Raw genomic sequence first — 25,823 nt, forward strand, 5'->3', positions numbered from 1 at the left:
AATATTGCATATTTGCATTTCTTTCCCATTTTTAAGCTATTGCATAAAGGAACTGTACATTATAGCAAAAGATGAATACTTAATGAAAAAAAATTATCAAAATACTTTCTTTGGCTTTGACTTGCCGTGAACTTTGATGTTTTGAAGTCACTGACCCAGTTTTTACAGGGAGATGCTCTAAAGCAAACATGAACCAATGTAAGGAATGCCTTTTTAGCTGAAGCTGAACTGCAGTGTGAAGCTGGAGCTAATAATAATGGCATTCCTTTTCCAGCACATTGCTCAACAGGAAATAATTCTTCATTTTTCTGAAAGAGTATTACCAGAGAGCACAAAGGTCTTGGGAGATATCTTGTGACTTTTGCTGCTTTGTGATTTCAGAGATTGGATTTAAAAGCAACCTTTTATAATTATTTGATCTTTTAGAGATCTTTGAAGTTTGGGAGTGCAGTTAAAATGCTAACCATTACATGTAGGCAGATAAACTGGGAAGTAAACAAAGAGGTCCAGCAGGAAAAAAATGAGGTTGACCAAATGTTCTATAGAGCTAAAATACTGAATACTGAGAAATGACTGAAACCTCATCACGCAGGAAACTGCAGCAGTTGCCCTGACATAACAAATGCCTCTTAAGAAAAATTTTATATTGTGGTTCTACCCTAAAAATTGTTCACATGCAACTTTTTTTAAGACTAGAAGGTGAATATGAAAAAAACCCCAGAACAGTGTTTCTGAATGATTCTAGGAGCCATGGTTTTTACCAATTTTGAGCTTGTTTGCCTTGCCTGAATGTGAACTCACTTCTTTATTCTCCTTTGAGGTTCAGCCACAAACTTGTTTCCACTTCAGATTTAGGGAAACTCCATTTATGCACAGAGGTAATAGAGGTGCTAATGAAGGAGCAGAGTTTGGTTTCAGAATGTTTTGTATAGACAAAGATGTCCACGAATTACAAAAGACCCCCTGAAGGGACCCCAGTTTTATTTTTTTTTTGGTCTCTTTTCCGAATGGGACTATTTAAAAACAGATGTAAATTTTGCATCAGTTTTGATTCGTCCTATTAATGGGCCCAGTATGCTAAATAATGTTTTACTAGTACCTGTCCTAACAGCACAGCTGCTTCCTGCTGCAGTGGTTACTGGGGATAGTGATCAAGCAAAGCCTTGACATACGTGCTTGGTTTTAAGCCATATCAGTTCTCACTGTTTTGTAGCTGAGTGCATGTGCTGGCACAGAGACACTCACTGTGGTTACTTGCACGTTTTCAGGTTGGAGAGGACTCCCGTCATTCAGGACCCCCAGTTTTGCCAAGACCATCCAGCACATTTAACACAGTCAGCAGAGCTCAGTACCAGGATGTGGTTCCAGTGGGTATGTCAGCATCCAGCCTTTGCTCAGAGGAGTTCTCCATCACTGAGAGGGTCATGGCAGTGTGCATTGCTGGGGTTTCCATTTGCTTGGGATGGGTAGAAGTTACCATTTGTTATGATCCTTCTGTCCATCAGCATTTCCCCACTGTTCAGATGGAACCTTCAGGGCTGGAAGTGTGCATAACCAAATAACAGATGTGTTCTACCTTCCAAGCTCACTTACTCTGTGTGCTCTCAGAATGAACTGAAGCCAGAGAGTCAGATGGGGCCTTAACTGGACTCCATGTATTCCCAGTGATTTTTACCTTTGCTTTTTTTTCCCCTCACAACTTCTGAGCATCTATTTTGGCAGGATTACAGAAAGTGTTAATCAGAATTAGTCATTAGCTTAACTTCGGTTCTCAGTTACATACACACAGACCTACTGACTTCTGTGCCACCATGTACAGAATTTAGCTTATTAAATCCAACAGCTGTCACATTGTGCTAAATCAAGATAAATTAATCCCATTGACTGTAACTGGCTCTTTGTACTGTGGCATGTTTACTTGAAAACCTCTGCCCATTTAAATCCTCCCCCTTGCCATGGACATGATGTGCATGCTTTGCAGGCTCAGCCATTAGTGAGGATTTGATACGGGTGTTTCCAATGGCCGCTTAGTGTTTGAGAATAGATTTCAGTGCGGTGAAGACCAAGGTCCCTGCAACTTTATTCTAGCAATAAATATTCTGGTTTGGCCTTAACTAAGAGTGTGAGTGCTAAAATATAACAGGAATTGCTAACAGAATTATAGCTGTTAGCAGTGGAAAGGATATGTCACAATGAGATTTGGTTCATATTCAAAAAGTATGTTCCTTAAATGACAGTAGAATTGGTAGTCTTACATACAAAAGTATTAACCCAATACTTCTAAACTTAAAACTGTGAAGTATGTCATTATTGTTGAAGACTCAGAAGGAATGACATCCTTTGTTTTGGTATGTCCTTGTTTCAGCATGATATTTTTGTTGATGTTTTCAGCTTACAATGACAAGATAGTTGCATTTTTGCGGCAGCCCAATATCTTTGAAATTCTACAAGAGCGTCAACCAGATCTTACCAGGAATCATTCACTCAGGTAAGAAAATTAGTGAAGTTTGCTATTCCCATTTCAGTACAAAATGCTAATTACAATTAGTTACTTTCATTAAAATTAACAGTGGAACATAACAGATTGTAGACTTCTGGTGCATTCAAACATATTCATAAAGCTGTGGGAAATAGTTGTGTACTGTATTTCTGTGTAACAGCCTGTAACAAGGTTGAGGAGAACAGAGGTAATGTGTTACTATCAAATAAAAATACCTACAAGAGAATGTTTGGAACAACTGGCATAAGAGATTTGCTGATGTCTTCCAAATGTGCCAAGACAGCTGGATGGCACAGCAAATGTGCCCATTCATTTGGGTATGTGTACAGCTGGGAGCATGAGGCAGAGTGGCATTTGGGTTTGTCCTTATCTTCACAAAGCACATTTACAGAAAGGCTGTCCTGACCTCATGACGTCTTAAGGTAATCTTACATTAATCCGAATTTTTGGTGGCTCTCCAAAATTTACAAAATGGGATATCTACAGATTTTTGCATAGTGCAACAAGATCTGAGGAAGGATGATCTTTGATTGTTGTGTGGTCGTTGCAACTCCCTCATGTGTTTAGACTTGGAAATGGAATCACTGGCAACTTGGATAGTAGTGACCAGGACTGAAATGAATGTATCTATTCTTCCTTGGACACTAAATTTAAAAAAATGCTGGTTTGGTTGTTGGCAGTCTCTCCTGTGCAATGCTGTGTTCCAGAGGCCTACCCACACTGGCTGGCATGGCAGCCAGCACTGACACTCAGTTTTTTTCCCTTCTGTGTTACTTACTGATGATCCCTTTTCCTCCATGTCCTGCAAGTTCCCAAAATTCAACAAGCTGCCCTGTTTTGCAGTTTCCCCATGTGTAGTATAACAAGTTTTGTGATGTGACTTCTGTGTTAAAGATGTGGTTTACCCTCTAAAGACATCCTAGCTGACAAACCTGCTAGCAGAATACATGCTCTCTAGAAAATACAGAGAAAGGAAAACAGAAATCTACAGTTCACAGCATGTCAAAACAGTTCCTGTGTTGTACCCATATCACTGTAGGCAAGTTTGTCCCACCAGCTTTGATTTGAAATCTGCTGGGCAGTAGTATACAAACAATTTCTGATTGCTTGTAGTTTTACTGCTTCATAATCTTTTTCCCAGGGTGCTTGATTTCCTTTAGTCTGACAGCAATCGGTGTCATTTCCTTCATGTGTGCTGTGGGGTTTTTTAATAAATTAGAGTTCAAATTGCTCACAAGACTTGTTGGCATTCCCCAATTCCGCTTCTAGTAGAACCTTGCTTCCTGATTACAGATTCATAGTTTCCCACAAACTCAGACTTTCTCAAGAAAATACGGGTTTCAGATTAAAAATGGATGATCAGAAGATAAAAGATTCTGTTTTCTGTACCTCCTCATTTACTTGAGATTATATGACCTTCTGTACATTTACTTTGGAAGGAGACTGAAGATACATGCCTTAACTGGCTTGCTTCAGCAGAATGATCGAGGATTTTAATGCACATAGTTTTATTTTTAAATTGAATGGGATTGGTCAGAAAAACCATTCTGTTAAGTTGAATGGTTCCATTCTAATTTTAGTATTTGAAGTTAGTAATTTGATTAGGGTAAATTATCTTCCATTATACCTCTCCTATATCCTTCTACAGCTGATGTCTCAGTAAGATTTCATACATTTTTATGAAGATCCCAGCTTTATTTTTCCTGTTAGTCTTTGAAGACCCTGATTTATCAAATTATTGGCATCCATGTCTGTTTGACACATTGTGAGACTAAGCAACTCCATGGACATTGCTGTTAGCACTTGATAAAGTAAGACCTAACTGAAATCCTGCAGTATGAATTATTTGTGTATTTTTTTTTTTTTTATAGTGATTAGTACAACTGCCAGTAACCTGTTCCTTTGAGGACCTCAGTGCAGTTGAAGTGGAATGATAATGATATTAAATATTATTATTAATATTATTGTAATTATTCCATAGATGAGGAGGAAAATCAATGCCAGAGGACAAAGATAATTTGAAAAGATCTTTGACATTTACTGTCTAAAATAATTTCTTGTTCCCTTAAAGAAAGAAGAGATAAGAAGTGAGAGCCTATTAAAATATAAAATGAAAATATACTACATGTAGAAAATTGTTATTCAAGGGTTTCAGTGGTGGAGTGAGAATATTATACTTACCATATCCTTATTAGGCATGTTGCCAAGATTAAATCTTCTTCCAAGCCACTGCAGGTAAAACTGAGAGGCTGCTAAATAATGTAAAAGGCTCCAGGCAAAGGCACCTGTTACACATTAAATATAATTTATGTCTTAACGGAAGACAAAAGGCATATATATTAAAAATATATCACTCAAATCACAACTCTCACTGGTAACCCCAGGAAGTCATGCATTGCATTCATTTAGAAGGCTGCATATATTAGCTAACCCAGAAAATGTCCTTCTGGTTTCTGGTGTTGCTGCCAACTAAGTGCTAAGGTATATTTTGTAATCCACCATTTATTTCCTCCAACCTTGCCATTTGGGCACTGATGTAAAGTGGAGTGGCTCTGGAACTGTCCAGATGTCCCTGTCCTGCCAATTGCATGGAATGTTTATGACCTCCTTGTCACCGTTGGTAATAGGATGTGGGGTAGATGGACTCCTGAGCTGAGCCAATGCTGTTGTTCTTATACAGAGATCTTTACTTTTCTGTTTGCTTGTGGGTTTTCTCCTCCATATTTGGGACAGGTTTTACTACATGGGTTTGGGTTTTGTTTTCTTTTTCTCCAGAAGTGTAAAGCCAAATGAGAATTTATCTCTACTGTACTATCATACTGATAAAGAGAAAATATGAAAGATGTACTCATACTTCAGAATGCAGGGAAAAGCTCTGCATAGAAAAAGAACAGGAGTCTAAGAAATTGTATTCAGTACAGATCCTAAAATTCTGTGTGTTACCATGCTCAGAATTTAGGAGGCAGAGATTCCACGACAGTGACCAGACTGGGGCTAGGAGAAAGGATGTGTGCTTGGGTGAAATAGAGGGGAGAGATAATACAGGGGTTTTTTTGGGATGATATCTTAAGTGCAGTGTGGTACGAAAACTCTGCCTTTAAAATCACAAGTATGCATTGTAAAGTATGGCTTGCATTTGTAGAGATTCAGAAGAGACAGGGCCTCTTTAACAGTTCACTTTTACAGTAGGAATGTCCTTCCACAGGTCTCAGCCTTCTACTTTGAATTCAGAGTCACAGGTAGCGTGAACTTGAGAGATTGATTTTTCTTTTTTTTTTTGTTGAATTTTTTTTTACTGCTTGGGTGACTGTACTACCTGCATGAGCATTGAAGAGATGAGGGCAACAGGAGAATTGTTCCTCAGAAAAAATGAACCTTTTGGTTGTAATATTTTACTGCTCACATGGACATGGTGTGGCAGGGAAAAAAAGTAGGGAAAAGCAAAACCCAGAGGTTTTTGATATACTCTGTACTTTTGCTTGTTGCTGTGGTACACATGGATGTCTTATTTGCAAAAGGTATTTGGAAAGGCTTTTTTTGCTTACACAGGGAGAAGATCCAGTTCATCCGGACAGAGGGAACACCCGGGCTGGTGCGTTTATCCAGTGATGCGGACCTTGTCATGTTACTCAGGTAGGCACTGCTGCTGCCCATGCACGTGTGGAACATGCTGTGGCAGCTGCTCAGGAGCCTTGCAGGGAGCAGTGTGTGCTGATGGTGTCACCCAATCATTTCCCCTTCACTCCTGGGACTTGCAGCTGGGTGAGCTACAACTCAAGGCTCAGATTTTATTTTCATCATGTTCAGTTTCCAGATGGTAGTTGGAGGTCACACTTTTTCATAGGAGGATGGAATACGAAAGGCACGTGCAAGAGCACTCTGCTTGTGATTTATACAGGTGTGCCCAGACTGCCTTTAATTGTCCTGTTGCATCCAGCCCTGATGCTTAGAAAGGTGGTACAGCTCAGACCTTTCTTCAAGAATGTGCCTTGTGCTACTTTTAGAATGCATCTGTTCAGTTCTGTGCTTTGGGAAGTGCCTGTTTATAAAGGCACATACTTGAGAGGTGTTTAGATTACTTAATGTCTCACTTTCCTCTTCACTGTGCTGTCAAGCATTGTCCCCTTTAATAAAGAAAATATTCTTACAGACTTCAAGAAATGGGAAGCTGCTTCTTTACCAGTTTTCATTTAATGAACTCCAAAAGCCAGGCAGGTTTTTTGCTAAAATTAAACCCTTTAATCTTGATGCTGTATTCTCATTCACTGTAAAAGAGCATCAAGAAATTCATGGGTACCTTTAAAATTGAATCTAGTGAAATAGAATTGGCATTAGTAGTTGTATTTTGAGACCAGGTTGCATAATGATGATGCTTTCTGGTTCCTAAATCTCCAAATTAATTACAGCTATAAAAAAATCTCATTTTAAACCAGTGTTTGGGCCTTTTAAAATATAAATATTATTTCTTTAAAACCTCTTAAGATTTCTGTGTGTAACTTGGAGGAAAATATCATATGGCCATGAATGTAAAAAGAACTGTCAGAAAGGATCCATTAAAAAAAATCCAGGTAAAAAGAATTTCTAGGTATTTGTTTGGTGAACAGACTTAGTAAGAAACATCTTTTACTTGAATATTGTTTTCATTGCGTTGGACAGTAAAAGATTGGCTTGCAATTCTTTCTATAGCTCAATTTTTGAAAATAATTTTTACATGTTATCTCAGCAGTTTGTGTTGTGTTTCACATTCAACATACCTTTTGATACCAGATCCATTCTGGTATTAGATATTCTGTCCCTTTTTTGATTTGCTTGTGTCAAATTTGGGAAAAGACTGAAATTTTAATATATATATGTGTGCATACACACAGATGCAGTGATTAGGCTGCAAAATGTTTGGGTTTTTGTCACCTAAAAAGTTGTGTATCAGTAATAGATGAGGCATGAAGTATAACTCAGCTGGAACAGGCTAGATGTGATACCTGTTTCAGCAGGAGTGTCATTAAACATAAAATGTCATGCCAACAAGCTTACCATTCACTACACTTAACAAGTTCAGATGTGATTCTTAATCCTGGAGGTTTAGAATGTTTCTGAATAAGGTTATTGACCCCTTTGTAATGAGAATACAAAAAAACAAAAAAGAGGGCAGCCCATGAATTTTCAAGGCTGATTAACTGTGTTTTAACCTTGAGAACAAATACCCAATTATGTATAGCAATGTCCCACAAAAGTAGCAGTTACTGCTTTCCACTACTTTCAAAATATGCTTGAGGAAATGGCAGTAAAATGTTTTGTAGCACTTTAGGTGTATGTATAGTGGAAATAGGTGAGTGACTACCAAAGAGCAGGTTAATAACTAGAGCGTTATCCCTAGAAAGTGAAAACTGCCATTTATTCAAATAAACATGTTCTTTCTTCTTTGCTCCTTTTTGCCAGCTTGTTTGAGGAGGAAATAATGTCATATGTGCCACCACATGCCTTACTTCATCCTAGTTATTGCCAGTCCCCGAGAGGCTCGCCGGTGTCTTCGCCTCAGAACTCTCCAGGTAAGTAGCTCAGGCAAAGCTTCTGCAGGGGCTTCATGAAACCACTTCTCATACTTGATAAGACAAAGAGTTAGACCTATTTTTGAGCAAAGTCAACAACTACAATTGTATTTGACTGTCAAACTTGAACCTTTGCCATGGGCTCACAAGATACTTTGCTGGGTGTATTACAGCTTCAGGGGTTGTGATTTTGTTCTGACTTGTAAAAAAACATGCAAACTTGTTTCTCACAGATGTGAAACAACTGAGTTACTGCTCATGCCAGCATCCTGATGCCTGGAGAATTAAAAGCATAGGTCTAATAACTGTACATTAAAATGGCAGTGTAATGTGGGGCAATGAGGGACAATTTTGTGTAAAGACAGCTTGTTATCCTTTAACACGAGTTCAAAACGTAGCATACTGCAGCTGTCTGAATACTCATATCAGAGTGGAATGAAACTGGTCTCTCAGATTCTAACTAAGTTGCTGATCAGAACTAAATCATTGCAAATATGACAAGTTCCATTTGAAGGCCAAGTTTATAGATGTCGCTGTGCTTAGGTTCCTCAAGACAATAGATAAGCAAATCGGAAGTGGCTTAAGGGGATTTCTACAAATTTGAGAACAAAAGTATAAATAAATAGAGAACATTTGAGGTGTAAGCAACTCTAGGTATTTCCAGACAACAAGAAGTTTTTATCAGAAAAAGAACTGTGATTGTCATGGGCCTTTCCCAGCCAACAGTAATAAAAGGCTTTGCCTTTTCATGGAACCAGATTAAATGCTACATGTGGTAGCTTTTCCTGCTGTTGGACAAAGGACCTCTGTAAGATCTGTGTGAAGAAACTGTCTGAAGACTTTAATGATCTTATGGCATTCTGCGAAGCAGTAAAATACAATATTCACATTTATTAATATTTTCAGAATGTATATGGTTTAGATATAACTGTTTCCCTTTATTGAAAAGAAGGGAATGATGAAATCTACATGTATGCATCTTACTTCCAACTGCAAACCTGGCAGTCTTCTACAAATAAAACCAGTTTTGGCTTCCAGAGTTAAGATTTCTTAATCACTGGTACATGCACCAAAGCCTGCTGGGCATGACTTCATTCCAACAAAGTAATTTCAAAATACATTCAGTCTTTAACGTGTGATATTCTCATTTACTCACAGTAGCAGCAGATACTAGAGGATGAACAGTGATGGTTTTAGTCTCATTCTCCTTAAAATTGTAATCTTTCTCCTCTCTCATAGAAAAATATAGAGAGACTATTGAATCTCCCTGTCAGTCTGCAAGCATGCATGTTTGTGTTGGCGCACAAATGACGTTTTTGATGAGAAATTGTAAATAGCCCATGTTTCTATGGAGGCTCTGTTTTTTCTCATAGCTAAGCTGGCTGTGCTGCACTGCACGAGGTGGCGTGTTAAGGATCCATTGTTCAGATCAGTCACAATCACTTGTACTTTCTCTTTTGGGAAAGATGAATAGTCATGAAGCAACTCTTTATATCTGCTTTAGAATATAGTCTCTTTGAAAATCAAATATGATTATCACATCACTGGTGGTTTTTAGCTCTTCCATTAACATCTTTTGTTCCCAAGGTGGAAGTAATCACTTTAAGTGCCCAGGAATTTCTTGGCACATGCATCTGATTTGCAGTGAGGACTTGTCATGTGCTGACAGAATATTATGATGCTGATTTCTGAACCATGAAGTAATGTGTTATCAGATTCATGTTTTGTGGTACTCTTCAAAAAACCCAACTTCCTTCAGGGGTTAACATCAAAGTATATTTTTGTTGCCTTTTTCTGGTGGCTGCATTTTTGTACATACTTTGACCCAAAGCAAAACAAACAAACAGAGGGAAAAGGCCAATAGTTAAAAGGCTGTTTACAGATTCTGTAAGTTTTCAGGAGATTTCAGCTAAGGGTACCTTTAGAACCTCTTGGTGCTGTCAGTAAAAGAGGAAAACCACTATAGATGAATCAATGACCACGATCTATTTTTCCAGAGGGGTCCTTTGTGTTCCTTCTGGAGCCCTGCCGATTCCATGATATTTACTATTCCTCCCACACTTCGCTTCAAGCCCAGAACAAGTGCCAAGTGTCTTTCTGGTCAGACAGGTCTTTTAAAGACCTGTTAAGTGGCATTCAGTGTTACTAGTGAGCTCACTCGTTCTCTCTCTGATCTCTGCAGAGATACACTCCGCAGCTCCTTCCAGCCCCCACTTCCGCAGGATGTGCTGTTGGCTTTTCCGTCAGACCCACAGGCTTTGTGGCTCCACCCCCTCTTCTTCCCCTCTCTCTGCTCACAGGCAGAACGGATGCGCCTCCTCTCCTTTATTACTGAAAACCTTACGTTCCCATGCCTACCCCCACAGCAGCAGTCAATGTTTCTGTATTGGCTTTGTTTCGTGCAGGGAGCCAAAAGTAACTCGCATAGGGAACTGAGTTAACAGACAGAACTCTGCATAAAAGTGCTGCTGAACTGTTCATTTGCGCTTTCAGTGCATTATAGGTGACCACTAGTTGCAGAGAAGTAGTTGGCAACTTATGTGTAAGTTTGGGCATGAAAAATTTTAAATGTCCTCTGAATTTTTTGTGGGGGATGTCTACACAGCCACACAGGGAGGGAGTTTGACTGCCTCCTTGGCACCTTGCCTTGCAATCAAATCGGTGGAAGTAATTTATCCAGGGAGGCAGTGGAAGTTCTAATGATGGTCATTTTCAGAATAGATCAGACTAAACACCTAATTTGTATATACTGGACTTGTACATGCAGTTGTAGGCTATTCCTTTTTTTTTTTTTTTGGTGTACAGGTCTCACCTCTCCTTGCTTTTAAGAAATTGACCCTCAAAAACAGTTTTTCAAAGTTAAATTCTCTTAGATGACCATCGTGTATGTTTCTTGCAGCCACAGGTTAGAAGTTTCACATACTTATGTTTGATAGTCTTTCCATTCTTCCTATATTTTTCTTCCTTGTTACTTCTCCGAGGAAAAACTTCTACTAAGGAATTTCCAAATGTTTTCCTTCTTCCTCTTGATGTAGTCAACAGGGGCAATGCAGAATCCAGTCTGTTTATGCTTCATTCCTGAGTTGTTGTTTTCCCTGATAATATTAAAACCAGAAGAGAATAGAACATTTATCATATGAACTGTTATAAAGGTTAGACATAAAGTAAAGTCTTTCTAGTTGCCTGTGCTGTTTTTTTAATCCATCTTTTGCATTGACCTGGATTTGCTCTTTTAAGATTAACTTTTTAAAGATGATACTATTGGAAGTGAGCAACCAAAAAATCTTGGATGCAAAGCAGATTTGAAGATATGCAGCTTTTACTCTTTCTAAAGGTGATTAAACCAAACACATACCATGCATACCTTGCTATTAAGGAGTCTTTCCAGTAGCAGATGGGACATTCATCAGTTCATGTCACTGCTGCTCATTCTCTGCTTATTGCTCCCTGCAGGTACTCAGCGTGCCAATGCCCGAGCTCCAGCTCCGTACAAAAGAGATTTTGAAGCCAAGCTGAGGAACTTCTACAGGAAGTTGGAGACTAAAGGATATGGACAAGGCCCAGGGAAATTGAAGTGTGTTGAAGCACCTCATGGAATTGGATTTCTTTTCAGGCAGCTTGTCTTGCCTTGCACATCTACAAGCTTCTTCCCGTTAGAAGGAATGCAGATGTTACGGTCACCCAGGCATTTCTGGGAATATAAAACCTGTAATAAAAGACCTAATGCCAGCATGTGATTCATAGCAGAGGATACAGCAAGTTCTGAGCACCTCTGTGTTTCCTCCATCTATGTTTTTGTACAGACAATATTAACGATACGGTGCCAAAAAGAGCTTTGGGAAGAGGCCTGCAGAACAGGAGGCATCTGAATTCTTCCATTAGAGTAACTCCAGTGATACAAAATTATATTTTCTCATATCTTTTTCCACTAAAAAGAATTAGATAGGCTTATCTTTTGTACATCATTGCCTCTATGGATACCACAGTCCTCTTTAGTAAAGAGGATTCATACATTAAATGTTATTAAATTCTAAAGATTGCCTTAAAAAACTGCTAATATTTTTATTTTAGCACTCTGAATGCTAGAGTGCTTGAAGTGAGGTCTTCCCTCCTTCACTTATTTGCTAATAATGTGATTACGTGCTGTTATATTAAGGATTAATATAACACAAGATACTTCCAAAATTTTGTAAATTACCAAGTCTTGTGCTAGTTATCTAACTCATAGCCATGAGGCACTAGAACATGATTTAATAATTTCCTCTATTATAAGAAGGAGGTATTCTATTTGGTTTTTTTTTTTTGGTGGTTTTTTTTTATTTCCTTCAGCCAGTCACTTCCCCTATTTTGCAGAAATTTGTGCAAAGCTCAGACTTCATTCATGTGAACTTGTTACAAGTTTTGCAAAACTGAAATGGGATTAAAATGATATTGTTTAGACAAGTCTGAAGAGGCAAAGGTTGAGCAGTGTCTGCCTAGAACATAATGAAAACATAAACAGTTAGAGCCTTATCTGTGAAAGCTTTGTCCTGGATGCTTGGGCAAATAACTGGTGAGGAGCATTCGCTCCCTGTAAGATCTGTTCCATTTCTTACACCCTTTTTTTTCTGGTCCTTTCTTCGCTGACCTGTTTGCCGTCACACTGTAGATTTTTAAGCGGAACAGCTTTCCATGTGAATGGAAGTTTTCTCTGGGTTGCTTTCCCAGGCACACAGTGCTGAGCTGTTCAAAGCAGGGCCCAGCACAGCTCCATTGCTGCCTGGGTCCTCTTGTTGCCCAGGTACCTGCTCAGTTCCTGGGCTCTCCCCTTGCATGTCCTCGGCAGGATGGCACAGTGCAGGCACTGAGCTCTGCAGGGCCAGCAGGGGCTTTGCAGGAGGCTGGAGGTGGGTTCAGCTGCCTTCCTGCAGCCGCAGCTTCCGTCTGACAGGCTCACACAGAAGGCAGTATTTGAATATAAAGCAAGTGAAGTTTCAGGAAACTAATTAAACACACTTTTTTTGGCAGAGGATAACATGTTTAAGTAAGGAGGATTCTTTCAACTCTTATTTTAGATCTTTATGACACTTCCTCACTTTCACAATTTTTCTTTCAGAAGGTACATTGTGTTTTCACATATGATGCTTCAGTGGGTTTTTTTTACAAATTGTCATAACTTCTAGATGTTTTGTACCATCACACACTCAAGGATAGTGTTGGGATGTGTGTTTCTGGGTTTACCATACTGTGATTTTCCATGGTTTTACCTTTTTCCATGTTAAGAGATTGATTTTTAGAGAAAAGATTAGATTCTTGCTCACAGTAAAACTCACTTAAGGGCCCAGCTTTACAAAAGGATTTCAGACTTAATGAAAATGCCAGTTTCAGGACCTTTCCCCTTAAGACTTTAAAGAAGAACCAAGGTAGACAAAACAAAATTACTCTTCTTTGTACAAGGGACATTTTATTGAAATCTAAAGTAGAGCGTTGAAGGAGAAAGATTAACAGGAGCTTCCTGATCTAGATAAAATTATCCAGCAGAAACATGTATCTCTGAAGTCACCCTGTTACTATCCTGCAGTGTAAATAGATGTTTCCAACTGTGGTTCATGTTCACAAATTGCTGTTTCAAAATAATTTTGCCCTTCAGATTAATCATCAGGAGAGATCACTTGCTAGAAGATGCCTTTAACCAGATCATGGGCTACTCAAGAAAAGACCTGCAGAGAAATAAACTCTATGTCACGTTCGTTGGGGAAGAAGGGTGAGTAGAACAGGGAAGTCTTTGTGGTCTGAGAACTGTGTCTTGCAGCTCCTGTTTCACCAAACTTGTTGTCTAGAGTGCAAAGAGGAAGGACTGCAGTCAGGAAATGCCACATACACAAGCCTAGAACATACAGCTGTTCAAGATGGCTTCTTGAGCATTTTGCAATGTAACATACCCTGCCTTTGCAGAAGTAGTGAGTGCTTATGTGAATTTTCCCAATAGTTGGTGTGTGTTTCAGAATGTTGCTGGGAAAGCAAATTAAAAACCAAACAACTTTCTTGTGTTATTCATGTTTCTTTTCTCTCAGTGCTTTTGTGTCTCCAGGGCTTATTAAAAGACAGCTGCTATTTGTTGGAGGGAGAGTGCTTCCAGAGTAGGCTATGGGCTCAGTCCTTGATTTAGCTCCTGTCTGAGGCACTGGAAACAGAAAGCCCTCAGTGCTACAGGACGTGCATACTGTGTCTCCAGGCCAGGGCCTGCATCACAAATAAAAGCAACTGGGCTGTTGCCAGTTGTCAAAAAAACCCCAAATATTCCTGACACTTCAAAGTCACATTCAGAGAACACTCAGTCTGTGTCTAATGAAAGTCTAATGTGTTACAGGTTGTGAGATGTGCTTTGCGAAGTGAGATGTGCTTTGCGAAGCAAGATGTGGTTAGATTTCCTTTGCAAGTGAAACTGAAACAAAGCACTATTTGCTGCTTTTGTGTCTTGATTTGTACCCCCTTTGTCAGGTCTTAAAGCTTACTTGCCTGTTGTTGATAAGATTCATGAATGTGTTTGTAAATACATTCAAACTTTTCTTCCATGATATTCAGAAAACTGCAGCACAGCTCTTGGAATGCCGTAGTGTGTGCTATTGCCATGCAATGTGTGAGTCTTTAAAATGCAAAGTTGTAATAGAAACATCTCTTACAAGATTAGATAAAATTAATATGTCTTTGAAAACCCCTAAATCCTGTTGTTTGTTTAAAGTTCACTCTGAAGCACTTAGTGTTAATAAGGACGAAGTGAAGTCTTAAAATAGAGAATGTTGTCAGCTGAGAGCCAAGTGTGGACTTGTTCATATAAATAATATCACCACGCTGTCTGAGGAAAAACTCAGAACTGGAATGGCAAGGCTGGTGCACAATGAGATTATACTGCATTGACAGAGGAGGGTGGGGATGCAGGAGTGAGGCCTGTTTTACACAGCCTCTACCAGCCTTTACTTTCACAGCTACAGCCCCAACTCATTTAAAAATGAAAGGGAAATTTTTAAAATCATACATGAGATAGAGATGGATTCAGATACACCGTCTCCTTTCATCAGACGTCAGACTTTTGCATTTCACCACTCAGCAACATGAAGAGTGACCTGGAAATCGGGGTGACACATCCTGTCCCCATTATATCCAGCTTTACACAAGACTCTAGCCTTAATGCAAAAGAATTAAGAGCAAAGTCAAATTAAAATGACGTCAATCCTTTATTTACAAATTTGTGTTTTTAATGAAGAAAGGATGTGTGCAAACAGTATTGTTTCATCAGAGATGGTGCAAGGATATTTATCACATCCAACTACTCATTTGGCCAGGTGAAGCAAGACAGGTCAGGGTGGAGGAGAGGAGGAACACTGAAAGTTAATTGTTTCCTATTTGCTCCTCCTTTTTTAAGATTTTAAGTAGGGGTTTGCTTTTGCATTTTTTTTCCTCTTGGTAGAGAGATGTAAGTCGTCAAGTAATGGGTAAGGAAATCCTTACATAATACAACATTTTAGTAATTATCGATTTATTAGTGTAAGTGGGGCAACTCAGACATGGTTATTGCTGTTCAAGTGATTTCTATCATAAGTCTCATAATGTTTATCTTCCTCAAACCTTCAGTTTCTACACTCATCAGTTGTGATGCTCATCTAATGGTTTTTATACACTCATAATTCATGTGGTGATACATTACCAAAATTTAGATGGAAAGAATACAGTTCCTTGTTTTTCCTAAGTTCTGTGAACTACTAGGAGAAGCTGCTTTGCATTTAAGAATGGTAAATCTGAAGTATTAATGGTGCTTCCTAGGAGACATGAGTCATGTTGCCAACAACATATTACTCTCCTGAATATCCAAATGCCCCACAGTTGCAGCTGTTGTGTGGTTGCATACCTCTTGTATGAAGTTTTCTCGCCCTTGTGCCAAGCCTTTAATTGTAGGATAAATCTGACTGGCAGTGCAGGACTCTCATGATTGATTTATTTAACATGACTCACAGTAACTGCGTACAAAGGGAGCTGTATGAAATGGCTGATAGTCAAGCACACAGTTTCCTTTCTATCTTAGGATTTCATAGTGTGTCTGATTATCCCAGAAGTTTGCAAGAACCTTCCAGATGACCCTTTACTTGATATTTGTGCCAAGATTAAGATCCAACAGTTGTCCATGGTATCAAACCATTTTTGATTATTTTTTTTTTGTAATTTGTTGATGGAATCTATCACTTCTTGCCAGGGTAAGGATCTGTTTCAGTACTTCACTGCTGAAGCTTAATAGAAGTGAAATGCTTCCAAGTGACTGAAGGGAAAATGTTTTTTATTCAGCTGGGGAAAGAGGGCTTGTCCTCAGCTTGATAATGGCACTCAGCCTTTACCTTCCTGAGAGCTTCATCCTCAAAAACAACTCTCATTATGGTTGTCTTCTGTAAAAGTTTATGAGCCAAAACATTCCCAGCAGAAGTTCTATGGGAAAGCTGACCTTCTCTGTGGTACTTCTGTCTGTGCATCGTCTTAGTGCTTGAGTCAAATATTAAATCTTTTCTCTATAAAAGATGTATCTTTCTGTCTCTTTGTTAGGGTTATAATATTCTCTGTTCCCCACTGGAAAACCCCTGCTTTTCTCCAACTCTAACAGAGCATTAACATCATACTTAACTCATTTCACTGGTGACCTGCAGAATAATGTCACAATTCAGTCTCAGTGCATTGTCAGCAATGAGTTTGTTTATCGTTCAGGAAGAAGGGGTTATTTAGATTCATTAGTACTGGAATCTTGAAATAGGGGGGGAAAAAAGAAAACAACAACAACAAAAAAAAAACCAACAAAGGAAGTGCACTCTCCAAAAGACATTTAAGTGCACTCAAGTTTGGAAGACAGACAAGAAAATTTAGACCAAGAAACATAAATCACTGAAGTAGTCTCAGATTATATTGCTAGGGAAAACAGAAATATTATCCTTCAAATTGTCCTGTGGTTGAAAGTCTGCAAAGACAAAATATGACCATTGTCTATTTTCATTGTTAATTTGTCAGATGCAGATAAGTCTGATGTTGGCTCTTTTCATGATTTTCCTCCTCCCCACCCTGGCCACCCCCAATTATTTGGTTATATTCCTGTGGCAAAGAGGCCATTACAGCTGGAGCCAAAGCTTTTTTCTGAGAGCAGCCCACATGGAGGACTTCATTCCAGTCCTCCAAGCTGTTCCATTTTAGAATAGTCCCTTGAGAGTTCTACATACTTTGGCATTAGGCAACCTGCATGGTTAAGGGTTCTGGTTAAAATCTTACGAAATTTTAATCGAAATATAGTGTAAGGAATGTAGATTCAAAAAAGTGTTTCTTTCTTCATAGTAATGTCAGGTTTCTCTTTAAAGGTTGGACTACAGTGGACCATCAAGAGAGTTTTTTTTCCTGGTGTCCAGGGAGCTCTTCAATCCATATTATGGTTTGTTTGAATATTCAGCCAATGATACCTACACAGTACAAATAAGTCCCATGTCTGCTTTTGTAGACAATCACCATGAGTGGTAAGAGTTACTTTCTTTTTGTTTTTCAGATACATTTTCTGTTATTCCCACTTGTAGAACAGCTGCTCAAATGTGCTCAGACATGTAACATGGTATCTAGTCTTTTTAACCAGCAGCAAAATAATTGCATTTCTTTAGACTTCCCTGATTTTGGTTTCTCTTGTGGTTTTTAAATGATCTTATTTCTCATAAGGTCAGCAAAATTATGATTTGGAACGTGTACCATGGGATTGTCTCACAGCACAACTCCCTGCATTTCTTGTACATTAGCAGTCATTTCATGAAAGCAATATTAACTTCTTGTGTATTAGGAAAAAAACAAGAAAAAATAGTAACACACTGACTTTTTGTCAGCTAAGGAGATTAAGGGAGATTTCAGGCATGTATTACTGTATTTAATTTGTTTGAGTCTTCCTAAAGAGTACAGAGATCTCCTCAGTGGAAAAACCCTGACATACCTATTGGAAGGAAATCTGTGGTGATGTCTTAATTGGGGGTAGGGGGAAGACTGCTGATCATTCAGCTTTGAAACAGTCTGTACATAGACCCATGCTTCTAAAATAGTTATCGAGGATTTTTGCATAATCTCATTTTCACAATTATAAGCCAGGTTAAATCACCCTCAGTTGATTTAAGCTATGGCATCACCATAAATCTGTAAAGCTGTGCTGTGACTATTAACAGAGAATTCTGCTGTGTAAGTAGTTGGATTACATTAATAGTGGAATGACAACTGCTCATCTCTTTAGAACAGATATGTACTGAGTTATTTTCTGAAAGCCAGTTATGAAGAATGAGTATCAGAGGGGAATTTCATTACTAATTTTACAAATGAACAGAAAATTAACTTATTGGCAGTTCAGTTAATTGAAGCAACCTGCCTGTTGAACTCCAATACTTCAACAGTAAATGGCATAGGCTCTATAGGAAAGGCAGAAGAGCCTGGCTGGCAGAGAGGTGAGAGAAAACCTTTATGTGCTATGCAGCTTCTGCCAGCATTTTGTTTTCATGCCTGGCTTCGGCAGTGCTGGACCAGAGACCTTGGGAATGAAGGAGGCATGACCCTGATCTCTTTCAGGGAATGCTGGTTTTGTACAGCCCCAGGGGGAATTCAGAAAATGCAGCTGTGACAAGCAGTTTATGCATGGAAAGGGGAAGGCCCTGCATGTCACATCCCCATCTTGCAAACATTGTACAAGCAGGTATAATAAAGCCCTAATTTTTCCAAGAACAAAAATGTTGTAAAGGATACATAAACAGAAAGTTCAAGAAACATTTTCTTTGAAAACAAATACTAGACTTTAATCTAGTTCTAGAATTGTGGAAGAGTTTTCACAATGGATCTTGATTCTCACGGGAATATTAGCAAAGACCCTCCTGTTTCAAGGTTGCTGTCATTTGGTCTCAACCCTGGCAAACTTCCTCCTTACATATCCAACAAAATGAAGATAATAGGGGAAGAAAGAGAGAGGTGAGACAAGGAGATTTAGATCCTGTTGACATAGGGCTGGAGAGCACTGCAATACATAATAAAATTTTCAGGCACTGTTTGTGAAAATATACATAGAACTCCTTAACCACAGTCAGAAGAGGGAGCAAGGAGCCACTGTAAGCAGGAAAGACAGGCAGCATGAACTGTCAGGCTGGGAAAGTAGAAGAATCTTTGGCCTCTCTATAACATGAAAACAAGTTAATCCTGTAGGGGTGTGAAATGAAAATAGACAGTGGCTCTCATTTTGGGAGATAATGCCTTTATAAAGTGGCTGCTCTAGCAGGGGCTCATTGGGTTAATACGGATTTTACATTTTTGAGCAGTTGTAACTTAGGTATCTGAGGGATTTTCCACACCCTGCAGAATTGCTTTTTTAAATTTTTTTTTTCCTGTGCCTGACTGAGAATGTTAAAGAAACCCAAGAAATAAACAAAAAATACCACAATTTAGACATAGCTGTCTGATTTAATAATGCTGTTTGGAAATACATGCAAGTTTTGATGACAGAGCTGTGTACCAACCACAAAGTTTCAGTATCACAACTGTAACTCTTTCTCTTCCAGGTTCAGGTTTAGTGGTCGAATTCTTGGTCTTGCTCTGATACATCAGTATTTGCTGGATGCCTTTTTTACAAGACCCTTTTATAAAGCCCTCCTCCGAATGTGAGTAGCATTGTTCTGTCTCCTCTTTTGTTTGGTGCTTTCCCCATCAATGATGCCGTTTTGTGTATGGATTATTTATGATGTTTGATTGACAAAGGAGACAGGCCACTATTTCCAACTTAATAAATTGATTTCAATTCATGAATTTTTTGAAAAATTTCCTTGTTTCCACTACCTCAGAATGTTGTTTCTGATCAGTATGAGAACCTCATGTTTTGTTTTAGCCCTGTAACCAGCTTTCTTCCACAAAATCTTAGATTTGAAGATGTACAATGAAATGCTGTGGGCTTGTTCCAAATATTAATAGAGTTCTTATTCATTTGTCACGTAGTGACTCACAGGATAAGATATGAATCACTTCATAACTTAGACTGCACCATCCATTCTCAGAGGTAGACTGATTGTTGGCAATCTCCATTTTGAGGAGCTGTACTTTGATATACTTCAGACTTGGTTTCCAGAGCTACTGCTTCTGTTCTGGCTGAAACAATGAGAGCTGTGCTTGCTCAGCGTGTCTGGAACCTAAGACATAATGAACTTAAGGTGCTTTACTTTTTATTTGAAAGCTGGTTTTGAGAAGTCTGGAAGCATTTTTTTTCCTTTCCTTTCCTTCCATTGCATGTTCGAGTAGTGGGGAGTAATTCATCCATTCCTACTGCACATATATTTTAAAAATACCTAAATGCTAGCAGCATCATTTTAGTAAGAATGAGGATTTACCCCAGGTGGACTTTGTGTGGCTGCCAAATTAAATTGTTTAACTTGGTGATTCTCTAAACAGTAAAATTAAATATGAGGGGCAGCCACCTTTGTACACAGCCTAAGTCATGCAACTTCCCCATCCCAGCCCTGAACTTTTGCTTTACTCAGAACTGATGAGCCATCCAGACTGTCTCTGCAGATGGGACACGATGCCCAATCCATCAGCTTTGATGTTACAGGGGCTGTTCCTGCAGGATGTCACTTAAAACTTCTTGAGCATCCAGCTGCAAGTGCAGGGCTTACTTCTGGCTTTATGCTGACCAGGAATGAAGCAGGCAGGTAACCCTGCACCTTGCTTAATGAATAGCCCCACTGTCCTGTTTCACAGGAAAGGATTTAAGGAGTTAAGAAGAAGGGCAGAAATTGCCACCACGGTATTAAATATTACTAACAGATGACATGTCCAAAGCTTGGAATAGTAACTGTTAAAGACAGCAAGGGACAGTTGGCTTACAAGCTGGATTTGTAAAACAAGGATAAGATAAGGGAAAGTATGGCAAAAGGTAAAAAGGTTTTTCTGTGGTAAGCTTGATGTCTAAGATGATGAGAGATGAGGCAGTGTAGCCACGTAAACAAAAAGGACACTGGTTGCTTGTTAAAAAATCTTACAATTGCTTTTATTATTTGAGTTTTTTATCTCTATAATGTATGTATGTTCATAATTCCTAAATATGCTTCACAGGAAACATGGGGCAGACTCACCATAAGCTTCGTGTCTTCAAATTAAATTCTGGACTTTTGTATATTTACAGAATTACTTTGTGTTACACAGTGCCTGCAGTTACCAGGCAAATAAACAGAGATTTGAAGTCTTTATTAATGAGTTGTCTTTACTGATGTTTCTCTTGGCTCCCATTCACAGTCTGTTTTTCAGGACTGTCCTAGCTGAATTTAGTTACTGAGCACAGGCTGCAGCCATCATCTGTATTTGTGTGTTTTCTTCTTCTTTCTTCTGTTAGACTCTGTGACCTGAGTGACCTGGAATATCTGGACGAGGAGTTTCACCAGAGTTTGCAGTGGATGAAAGACAATGATATACACGATATCCTAGATCTCACATTTACTGTAAATGAAGAAGTTTTTGGGCAGGTGTGCAAGTTTCTTAATTTCCTTGGTGCATTCTACTGTTAGATAAACATTTATTTGGACAGAAGAATGAGTGTCCCTGCATGCTGCTTTGAACTTGTATTTAAAAAATTCTGGCTGGGGAAACCAATGTTGAAATCTAGGGAGGAATTATTTGTACCTGCTCAAACGCGTTTTTCTGGTCAAGGAGATTTTCTGGAGAGTATCTGAAATACCAGACTTTAGGATTGCTTTGCTGGAGGTAGTTTACTTGAATTTAATTGCAGCCAAGTTGCCATTCAAAGGTATTACAACACCTTTGTTAAGGTATTATTCTGAAAACTTCACTACTTTAGTCACTGTAAAGATTGTTTCTTCTTCTCAACTTATTCTTACTACTAATTATGAAGGTTCCTCAGGCTAAATGGAATTTAAAATATTATTAAAAGATTATTTTTGTATGTTCTCTTACTTTACATATTCCATTTTGCTGAAGTCAGGCTTGGTTAGTGATTCTGAGGAATTACTTCAAGTTAAAAATTTAAATTACTACAATTCCTGGTGTTGCCTTTATAATAACTGTGTTGTCACTTGGTCATTTTTTTTTCCTAAGATCACAGAACGGGAGCTAAAACCAGGAGGTGCCAATATCCCAGTCACTGAAAAAAACAAGAAAGAATACATAGAAAGGATGGTGAAATGGAGAATTGAGAGAGGAGTTGTACAACAAACAGAAAGTCTAGTTCGTGGTTTCTATGAGGTAAAAGCTCCAAAATTAAATTTACTTTCTTTCTCCTTCCAAAATATTTTTCTCCTTGTATACATTTCCTAAGTATGGGGTCCCAAATATAATCAGAAGTGCCTTTGCAGATACTGGAAGAAGGGGGAGGGGGGTAAATGGTTTTTTTTTGTGATTTATGTAAAGACTATGGTTATGTATTTTCTTTGTACTGGACAATACTCTCGATCACTGTATGATTAACACTGAATCCTTGCTCTGTTTCTGCATTGGGTCTCTGAGACTTGTTTGTTTAAAAAGAAAAAGCCTGAATTATATTTGTGACAGAAATGATACCTGGTAAATACCTTAGTAGCAGACTTTATGGGGAGGCACAAATCAGTACAGGAAGAAATGCTGCTATGCATTTTATTTCCTTTCACAGGTGGTTGATGCAAGACTGGTGTCTGTATTTGATGCCAGAGAACTGGAACTGGTTATAGCTGGAACAGCAGAAATTGACTTGAGTGATTGGAGAAATAATACAGAGTACAGAGGAGGTAACTTCAATTTTGACTTGTTCAGTGAGCGTGTTGGGGGCTCTGGAACTACCCGGTTTGCAAGACAGTAAAGAACCATCCCATGAGATACATTTATAGTAACTTCTGAACTTCTCTGGTTAAGTTAGTGTTAGGAGAAGGTAATTTGTCCATTTTAGTTTGCTTCATTGCATCCCCATGCAGCCCTTCCATGGCTGTTCTTGCCCAGACAGCACAACAGAACACTCTTCTCCACAGAAAGTACCGTGCTCAGCTGCACACTGGTATCACCCAGACTTGGGAGAAAAATGGAAATGGGAACCATTCTTAGTCAGATACTCCTCTTTTTTTTACGCACTCAAAGTCCTCAGGAAATTAGAAGCAATCCCAGTAACTGCAGGCTGGTAGTTGAGATAATTTGAGAACAACAGAAGATTTGGGAACTGTGAGATACTGTGAGAGTGATGGTTGCAGCATCATCTGTAGCTTTGGATAGATAAATAGCACAGCATGGGAATATTTCAAGAATTGGCATTCCTGTTAGTGACTGATTAATGGAAGAAATGCTTGCATAAGGGATCTCACTTCTTGTCGTAGTGTATTCATTCTCTGCCTTTGGATTTTTAAGCATTTTGGGAGTATTTTTCTCTCACCTCCTGCCTTTTGCTGCAATTGGATAAAGAATATGGCACTATTGTGACTAGGGCCAAACTAGGCAAAGCTTACTAACTAGTCTCTCCCCTACTTTCATAGCACATAAAAGTATAAAGCTCTTGTTGCTTTACCAGGTTATCATGACAATCACATCGTAATTCGGTGGTTCTGGGCTGCTGTGGAAAGGTTCAACAATGAACAGCGACTAAGACTTTTACAGGTAAGAAATCAGCTGATCTGTGTAAAAATAGCGTATATCATTAAAATTTGATGCTACACTAGTTCCATCCTGGTTTATGATACCCAGAAATTATGGTGATGTTTGCTAGTGGGAACAACCTGCATCAGAGGCTAAATGTAATAATTTCAAGTGACTGAAGCTCACAGCTATTTTTATAGACTTCTAAGTTAAAAAATACATTTAAGATACAATGGTTGATGTCAATAATCTTTTAATATTGTTTGATTAAAAGTACATTAAGACTCCCAAAGACAGAAAAGGAAGACTGTGTAATTGGTTATATCATTATGTAGAAATGTTAATGGTATTTATACAGCTTAGGAAGGAGAAAGCTTAATATGGAAGTTCAAGGCCTTGAATTAGAAAATAATGCTGGAAACCTTGAAGTCAGTCCAAGTCCATTTTCACTAAACCTGCAGGTTCCAGTCACCCTGCTGCTGAACGACAAAATATCTTAACAGAAGAATATGTATACACGTGGGTTATTGAGTTAAATTTTTTAAGTTCAGGTTATATCCATCCTATCTGTAAAGAAACAGACAAACCTCCACTGCAAACCATACCGTGTTCTTGATCTAATATGAAATCCACTGTTTTTAACAATTCAGAATTTGTCAATTCTGATCACTGAATTATGAAGAATTGTCTTTTCTGAATCTGTTTAAGTATTTTAAAAAGGCCTGTAAAAGGCAGTGTGGGTCATCTCATTTGATGGAGAGACAGAAATGTCTGCTTGCATGTTCCTATCACATCTGTTAGTCACAAGTTTTTATAAATCCAGGTCATTGCAAATTAAGTAGTCTCTGATCTGTCAAAAGCTATGTTTGATCTGTTCCTGACAGGTTGTAAATAAAACTGCTCACCAGACAATATTTCAGCAAATGTCAGTGGACATTCTACTTTACCTTCAGAATTTAGTCCTTTTCTTACAGTAGTTAAATCTGGTTTATAAAGCTATGGAAATCCACATAGCCAGAAAAGCATAACACGAAGCCACCAGACATTACTACTTTTGTATTAATTCCTTTTAATGCAGGAAACGGCAGCAAAAAACTCACTTAGGCTTAAGTCTGAGTAATTGGATACTGATAGTGTGTTATTCTACAGTATTTATGCAGCAGAAAACCTTTGGAGGAAATTAATCTGCTAAGTTGCCTCTTCTAGAGCCCTGCCAGGAAATGGTCTGTTTGCCCTTAGTCTCCACGTAAAGCAGCATTTATTGCTTGTGCCTCACAAATTTCCTTGCTTTGCAAATGCTTTTCCATAAGGGCTTGGGCTGTGGTGGATGTGCTGGTGTCAGAGTGTCTCAGCCACCCCGTGTGTGCAGGCCCTGTGCTGATGTGTGTCTGTGCTGGCAGTTTGTTACAGGCACGTCCAGCATTCCCTACGAAGGCTTTGCCTCTCTCCGCGGGAGCAATGGGCCCAGGCGCTTCTGTGTGGAGAAGTGGGGGAAGATCACTGCCCTTCCAAGGTACAGCTCTGTGGGCACTAATGCCAGGATGCCTCACAGTGTCACTCACTGGGGTAACAGATAAGCTGTTTGACAAACATTAACAGGCTTTAACTGAATATGCAAATACACCTTCCCTTACATGAAAATTTCCTTCCCCGTTGTTGCAGTGTCTAATGCATCCATTTTGGTTTGAACTCAGGTTTGGTCTCTTAAGATGGACAAGGCAGTGTAACTGAGGCTGACATCCATATTGTAGTGTTTTTCTCATGGAAAATTATATTAGAATGACAGCTACTTCTGACTTTTGCACATTCAATCAAATGCAACAAAAAGTATTTATTTACTGAACATGCAGTTCACAAGTTAGGAGCAAAAATTAATATGAATTAAAATGAAATAGCACTTGTGACTGTGTCTGACTGAAAGCTACTATCATATTTTTTGCATCAGACACAGGCTTTATAGTATAGTTTAGTGATACAATTTTTATGCTTGGTCTGATGTCAAGTGTTAACAAATACTGAAGAGGCAAGTTGTGAGTGCAGAATAGGCGGGAGGGAGTCATTTCACTTGAGGAGCAGCAAGAGGGGCAAGAGAAGGTGAGGATTTCAAAGAGAACAAGTAGGATCAATTGAAATAGCTGAAGAGGGTAAAGGAACAGCATGAGAGTCTA

General features: G+C 38.8%; 1 protein-coding gene across 3 annotated transcripts in view; it reads left to right on the forward strand.

Moving 5' to 3' along the window:
• The window catches only part of HECW2 (HECT, C2 and WW domain containing E3 ubiquitin protein ligase 2), a 170,786-nt gene that overhangs the window by 137,443 nt on the left and 7,520 nt on the right, over positions 1 to 25,823 (forward strand). For 2 of the 3 annotated variants that reach the window (XM_042041511.1, XM_042041513.1), the window contains exons 15-27: positions 1,269 to 1,371; positions 2,392 to 2,488; positions 6,050 to 6,133; positions 7,937 to 8,046; positions 11,500 to 11,620; positions 13,676 to 13,789; positions 17,412 to 17,564; positions 19,620 to 19,718; positions 21,440 to 21,569; positions 22,159 to 22,305; positions 22,709 to 22,823; positions 23,591 to 23,676; positions 25,056 to 25,168. In XM_042041511.1, the coding sequence (XP_041897445.1) occupies positions 1,269 to 1,371; positions 2,392 to 2,488; positions 6,050 to 6,133; positions 7,937 to 8,046; positions 11,500 to 11,620; positions 13,676 to 13,789; positions 17,412 to 17,564; positions 19,620 to 19,718; positions 21,440 to 21,569; positions 22,159 to 22,305; positions 22,709 to 22,823; positions 23,591 to 23,676; positions 25,056 to 25,168 (1,472 nt within the window). The remainder of the gene's footprint in view (positions 1 to 1,268; positions 1,372 to 2,391; positions 2,489 to 6,049; positions 6,134 to 7,936; positions 8,047 to 11,499; positions 11,621 to 13,675; positions 13,790 to 17,411; positions 17,565 to 19,619; positions 19,719 to 21,439; positions 21,570 to 22,158; positions 22,306 to 22,708; positions 22,824 to 23,590; positions 23,677 to 25,055; positions 25,169 to 25,823) is intronic. The other variant, XM_042041512.1, reaches the window with a different exon arrangement.

Source organism: Corvus kubaryi, unplaced genomic scaffold, assembly GCF_017639235.1.
Source record: "Corvus kubaryi isolate FWS band 111438036 unplaced genomic scaffold, C.kubaryi_AGA036_p1.0 37396, whole genome shotgun sequence".
Classification (NCBI taxonomy): Eukaryota; Metazoa; Chordata; class Aves; order Passeriformes; family Corvidae; genus Corvus; species Corvus kubaryi.